General features: G+C 37.8%; 1 protein-coding gene across 6 annotated transcripts in view; it reads left to right on the top strand.

Annotated features, from left to right (window-relative positions):
• LOC124956467 (polycomb group protein Psc-like) overlaps window positions 1-6,144 on the top strand; it is a 16,892-nt gene extending 10,748 nt beyond the window's left edge. For 5 of the 6 annotated variants that reach the window (XM_047512306.1, XM_047512305.1, XM_047512301.1 and 2 more), the window contains exons 3-4: window positions 657-1,240; window positions 1,363-6,144. In XM_047512306.1, coding sequence (XP_047368262.1) covers window positions 657-1,240; window positions 1,363-3,243 — 2,465 coding nt within the window. In that variant the 3' untranslated portion in view covers window positions 3,244-6,144. The remainder of the gene's footprint in view (window positions 1-656; window positions 1,241-1,362) is intronic. The other variant, XM_047512307.1, reaches the window with a different exon arrangement.
• The last annotated feature ends 800 nt before the right edge of the window (window positions 6,145-6,944 follow it).

The raw sequence follows: 6,944 nt of genomic DNA on the forward strand, positions 1-6,944 counted from the left end.
CGTCTCTCTCTCTCTCTCTTTCTCTCTTTCTCTCTTTCTTTCTAACCTCGAGGAATAACTTTTCGAGAAACGTCTCTTTCCACTTTCGTATTTTCATTTCTCAAAGAATCGCGTCATATATATATATTCGCGAAGACCTGTGTGGGCAGAGATTCGTCTGGCGACGATTGTATTCGCGGTAGATTTTGTGGGCGTGCACGAACTTAGATCGGAAAACGATTAAATCGTAAATAATGCTATATGATTTGGCATCTCTTGATCTATAAATCTTTATCTCATTGTCGGCCGGTGAAAAAAGAAAATACAATATATTCGTACAATTTCTATTAATTTCGAATTACAATTCGATGCGAACATTTCTCGATGATTTGGGAAAAATTACAAGCGAGCGAAATGAAGACCAACTTGGTCACGTTTTTCGCTTGTGTTCCGGGATAAAAAAGAAAGAAAGAAAGAAAGAAAGAAAGAAAGAAAGGGGGGAAAAAAAGAAAAAAAGAAAACTTAAGAAAACGATAAAAAACGATAGAATTCCAAATGGTTTCTCTTCAAAGCTATTATCGATTAAACCAGATAAATGTTAAAATCTATTAGATCTAAATGTTAGCGAATAATAGGAACGAAGAAAATGTTAAATAGGATACGTGGGCGCAATTTAGTTTGCAGAGGCTGCATAGTGAGACGTCTGAGTAGCGGTGCTCGATTGTGCCCAGTATGCAACGTGTCGGCATCGCCACCACTTTTACCGGATCCTCGACTCCAAAGGTTGGTCTATCTCGTGGTTCCGGGTCTTTTTCGTTCGGAACTCGAACGCAGGCGACACTTCCGTTTGGTAAATCCGCAATGTCCGCCATTACCGTCGCCATTCGGGGCATTGGAATTAACGTTGGACGATTTCGTGAGTCTGAGCCTTCGCGAATTAACGGATACGAAGAACGAAGAGACGCAAGGAGAAAAATCAGTACCTTTGGGAATAGAGAAGAAGGATAACGAGGAGTCTACTGTTCGGGAACCTACCACAAGATATCTCAAGTGTCCGGCTGCTGTGACGGTCCGTCATCTCGTACGTTTGTTGACCCTGAAAAGAGGTTGGGAAGAGACGAATTCCGGAGTTAACATGGCTAACAGAATAGAGATGACGTGCGAGGATTACAACGGAGATCCTCGCGGTCGCCGAAAGCCGGACGTTTTAAAAATGTCTTGGACGTTGTTGGACTTGGCCTGTATCTTCGGATGGAAGAAGGTGAATAATCACGACGACGATCATTATTGCGCGATTACGATTGATCATAATCGCGCGTAAGTCATTGATGTTCCTAACAGAATGTAGCAAAAAGGGAGGTTCTTTTTTTCTTTATGTTACAGGAAGCACCGTTGAAGCTATTTTATCGTATCGTTCCTCGAAAGGAAGAATCGGCATCTACTTCGAAATCTAGCCCATGTAAAAAGGATAACAACAAGGACGGTCCTACCATTGAAAATATTCAAAGACCGCCAACGCCACCGCCAAGTCCAAAGCCTGTTCAAGATAACGATGCGGAATCTCGGCGGACGTTCGGAAGTAGGACGGAAGCTCCTCGTACATTGGAAACTACGAAAGAGCAAGCAAAAGAGACGAAATCAAAGAAACCCCGTTGCGAAGTCACTCCCGTGATGAGAGCGCCTGATCCCGTTGGTATCTCGTCGGTCACGATACAGCAAAGCAATCATGCTACAGAGAGTTCAAGGACAAAGGAATTAGCGAGGTTGGAGCATCGAAAGCGAAGGAAACGGCGAAACAAACGTGTAATCGCGGAAATCACTACTACACCGAGAGAGGATCTCCTTAAGTTAAAGGTCAGGTTAACTCCTTGTCCACCGAGAATTACGTCCAGTAGTAGTAATGGCCAAGCTAAAGAGAAATTGTTACAAATGAGGGCCGTCCGACGAGAGAAGCTCAAGGCTTGCGCGTTGAATCAAAAACGTTCGGTAAATTTACCTCGAGAGGAGGATAATATCAATAAGGAGTGTCCAGTTGAGTCCGAGGAAACGATAGAGGATATCATAGATTGTATACCGGACGAGGTAGTCAGAGTCGCTCAGAACATTAATGTTCCGGCTCAGGATGATAATTCTTCTCACGATAAAAAAGATAATGAAAAGTCTTCGAAAGTGTCGATTCAACAGAAAGAGGAGACACAAGTCGCTGAGACGCTTAGTAAGTCGCCGATCGAAAATACCGTAACTACGGTGGAACGTCCGAAGAAGGACGAGGAGATTCTACGGAGGCTAGGCTTGGTAGCGATAAACGAAGCAAACGAGTCCTTGCGTGACAAGGCGAAGCAACGCGGTCAGAATTACAACGAGAAACCGAACGACTTGGATCGGGAAAAGTTGGAGAAACAATTACGGGAGAGCAAGGCGAATCGCGTTAGGAGTTTATTAGCTGAGAAACAAATGCGAGACGCATTGAAAGGTATAATGTCTAAGACGAAGGAAGAAGGAGGTTCGTCGACTTCTTCGATGCAACACGGTATAGGTCCGTGCCCTAAAAAGAAGGGTCCACCTCCGTTGGCGCCTTTACGAGTGGTTAAACCTTCCTCCGGATTCGCCGTAACGAGCACAATGGTGGAATCCAACAATCCAAAGTACGAAACTCCCTTAGACCTAAGCAACGGTGGGACGGTTAACGACAACGTTCTAGATTTGTCCTCGACATTGCAGAGTTCCTCCATAGGTTTTTCAGCATCATCGGCATCCTCCTCGCCGTCTCCATCTTCCTCATCAAATTCTTCTTCCTCGTCGTCGTCGTCTTCTTCATCATCTTCATCGTCATCATCTTCATCTTCTTCTACTTCTTCTTCCTCGTCCATATCTACGCCACCTTCTTTGCCTTTGCTCAACAGACCTCAACAGACCAGCCTAACCATGGGAAGTTTCCTTCGTAAATCCAAGGATATGGAACAACGTAGAGGGCAAGACTCCAATCTGCGTACACTCTCGGACGTTGCGGTTTCTCGTCTTAGCAGCTGCATCAGCGAGAAAAATTCCATCGAGTCTCACCTACTTGGTTCAACTGGTATACCTGCTAGCAAGGTCGCATTGCGTATTCCACAACCACATCACCGTATATCATCTGGCTATGGTATGAAAAACAAGCCAAATCTTGGTGTAAGGCATATACCCAATCCCCAAGCTGTCGTCGCTTCTCAATACAGAAATCAAAGAGCCGTTTATTTCAATAACCTTTCCCAGCATCCGCCGTAACGATCGTCTTTCGTGGATAACGCCACGTAGGCTTCCCGAAGCCGCACCTCCTTCTTCATTCATCCGCCTATTCCTATTGACTATATGCGATAACATAACAACAACCAAAGGACATTCCTATACGATTTATCATTCGCTCATATGTACCTATTTAAATATACATATACATATACATATACATATATATACATATGCATATATATATATATATATATATATACAATGTCGCCGACGCTTCCCTCGATCGGTGTATTCTCTGCCACAATCCCAACTTCCCGATTTCTTAATATCAAAATACCAAACTCGTATGCGATACGGACTGCCAACGTTGGAAGAATGAAAATTCTTCTGGTGATCGCCTTTCCATTGTAACTATGTGTTTCCTATATTCTCTAGTATACCATGTATGCATGTCATTTGTGATAAACCGATAGAAACCGAACGACCGAATTTATCCGTAGTAATCATCCATTACTCCCTCTCTCCCATTCTCTTCCTCCCCCTCAATCCCTTTCCTTCTCACTTACTCTCTCTCTCTCTCTCTCTCTCTTTCCCTTCCTTTTCACTTGTACCCCTTTCTACTCCTCAACTCTTTCTATATCTCCCTTTTCCTCCATTATTATAAAACAACATTTCTATGATGTTTTTAAACTATGATAATCCTTTCCATCACATATAATAACATACTAAAATATCTATTTGTATAAGAAACGACGTATAAAAAAAAAAAAAGAACCCCTTCCCTCCCATCGTCCTCTCCCATCGAAGAACATCCCCCGCATGTTGAAGAAGAACTAAGAACGAGGTATTCTTTCCTGTTATAATTATTGCCGTTTTAATCGTCGACTGGTCGAACACGAACGGTTAATTCCTTTCCTCGTTCTCGTTATGTGATATATTTATCTATTTTCGTTAAACGATTTTATTACATCCCCTTGTGCGTGTAATTAAATGCGTTCCTCTGCATATCTCTCTGTCTGCTTCGTGAACGAAACGGGCACGCCATTCGAGATCTCTCGCTCGCTCGCTCGCTCGCTCGAAAGAGAGAGAAACCCATATTATATACATAGTATATGCGTGCGTGTTTGTGCGTTTGCGAAGATGACGAAAAAAAGAAAAAAAAAAAAGAAAAAAAAAAAGAAAAGAAAAGTGTAAAAAAAAAGATATGGACGAGCGTCTGTCTTTTCTTGTATGTACGTAGTTTATAAGTGGATGACGATACGTTTTGAAGCGAAACGATAGAAAAAAAAAAAAAAAAAAAAAAAAAAAAAAAAAGGAAAAAAGAAGAAAAAAAAATGAAAGAGAGAGAGAGAGAGAGAGAGAGAGAGAAAATGTATGTTTGTAAAATGTGTCCGCGTACGTGACTATTGATTCAATTCATTAAATTTTTCAACGAAGTCTACATACATATTTACGCGATGGATAAAGTTATTTGAAAAAAAAAAATAAAAAAAAAAAAAATAAAGAAATGAGAGATAGAGAGAGAGAGAGAGAGAGAAAGAGAGAAAAGAAATAGAAAAAAGGAAACCAAATAAAAAAAAAAAAGCATTTGAATTAAATCTTTTCGTTGCGTATACGTTACTTGGAGATAATTCGTGACGGTCAACGAAGCTGATTATACGGGGATACATACATACATACATACATACATACATACATACATACATACATACATACATACATACATACATACATACATATATATATATATATGTATATATATACACGGTACATACAAACTGATATACATAAGCGTGTAAGTAGAAGACGTGAAAGAAACGGTGGTTGAACCAATGGACATAACCGGAGACAGATGTGTCGTATCACCCATTGCCGCCCACACGTCTTTCCCATTTCCTTTGTTTTTCCTTTTTCCTTCTTTTTTTCTTTTTCTCTTTTTTTTTTCCCCCTTTCCTACCAGAGTACCCCAGCGAAACGTGCAAGTACTTCGTAGAGATGCCAAAGAAACGAAAGAGAATGTGTGCAATGTATTAGTGCAATTTAATTATTTAATATAATATATATATATATATGAAAGAAAAAAAGGAAAAAAAAACAAAAAAAAATCTATATATATATTTAAAAAAAAAAAAAAAAATATATATATATATATATATATATATATATATATATATAATAAAACTATCACGGTGTAACAGTGAAGTACATACGTTCATAATAAAAGAAAAAGTAGATAGTAGTCGAGAACAAAAGGATTACGCGATAGCGTATGCGTGTGTACTACGAATGTTCTCGCGTGTATCGTCGTCGTACGAATGAAAAGAGATTTTTGTAAAATCGCAACGCGTCTTTTTCGCGAAATCTATAGTAAATAATAATAAAATTGTACCGAAGGAAATGAAATTTATCTTAAAAACAAAAAAACAAAAAAAAAAGAGAATGTCATCTCCCGCTATACACCCCCCCCCCACCGCATAGAGAGAGAGAGAGAGAGAGAGAGAGAGAAAAGAATAAAAAACAAAAAAAAAAGAAAGAAAGAAAGAAGAAGAAAGAAAAGAAAAAACAACTCGATATATCGGCTATAGAAAATTCTAAAAATAAACGTGCTCCAATGTCTATGTCAATATCGGTAATAAAAATGGGGTTCATAGTTCTAGAGTAGAGAAGTGGAAAAGGAAAGAAAGAAAAAAGGAAAGAAAGAAAAAAAAAAACGCTACGGTACCGATTGTGTTACTTCTAATGGATGCGATTGAAGATAAAATTTTGTCTGTCTCTTTTTTTTATTTTTTTTATTTTTTTGTTTTTGTTTTATTTTAATTAATTAATATAACAAAAATGTTACGACGACCGGCATTAAATGCTAATATCAAAAACTGTGTACGATCGTGTTTTCGTTGATCGAATAAATGAATAAAGGTTTAATTAATCAATACAAAAGTATATTAATGGATAAGTTTTTGAACAAAAAAGAAACAGAACGAAACAACACCAACAATGACAACAACAATAACAATAACAACAATAACAACAAAACCGGCCTTCCAATTCCTAACAGTAACCTCGCAGTTACTTATTTACTTACTTACTTTTACTTACTTATTTATACTTACTTACTTACTTTTACTTACTTACTTACTTACTTACTTACTTACTTACTTACTTACTTACTTTCGTCCAAGGTGAATTACACTGCTAAAGCAGATTGATAGAATCGATGCTACTTTATACAGTAGAATCGAAGTAAAATCAAAGTATCGAGAACCAGTATCAAGCAAGTAAGGTGAGTATATGTATACATGCATAGTATATATATATATATATATATAGTATATATATTATGTATATATATATATATATATATATATATATATATGTATACATATAAGTACTTACGTATGTTGGATGCATAAGAAAGGATCAAATGTAAATCGATAACTACTCAGATTGTTACAACCAAACAAACGATCGATCGAACGATTGATTCATCGTCAGTCTAAAGTCTAAAGTCATTTTAATGCGAATCTACGTCAAAGTTACGTAGGTTAATATTACGTATAATAACATCCATCTTATCGTAATTACTGAAATGATATACAGTACATATGTATATATATATGTATGTATGTATGTATGTATGTATGTATGTATGTACATATATATGTATATAACTTATAACGACGATTTTAAAAGATCGATCGCTCGATTTCAATATCTGTGTCTGTTCCTATTTAAAACATGTA

Source organism: Vespa velutina, chromosome 22 (genome assembly GCF_912470025.1).
Source record: "Vespa velutina chromosome 22, iVesVel2.1, whole genome shotgun sequence".
In the NCBI taxonomy this organism is placed as follows: Eukaryota; Metazoa; Arthropoda; class Insecta; order Hymenoptera; family Vespidae; genus Vespa; species Vespa velutina.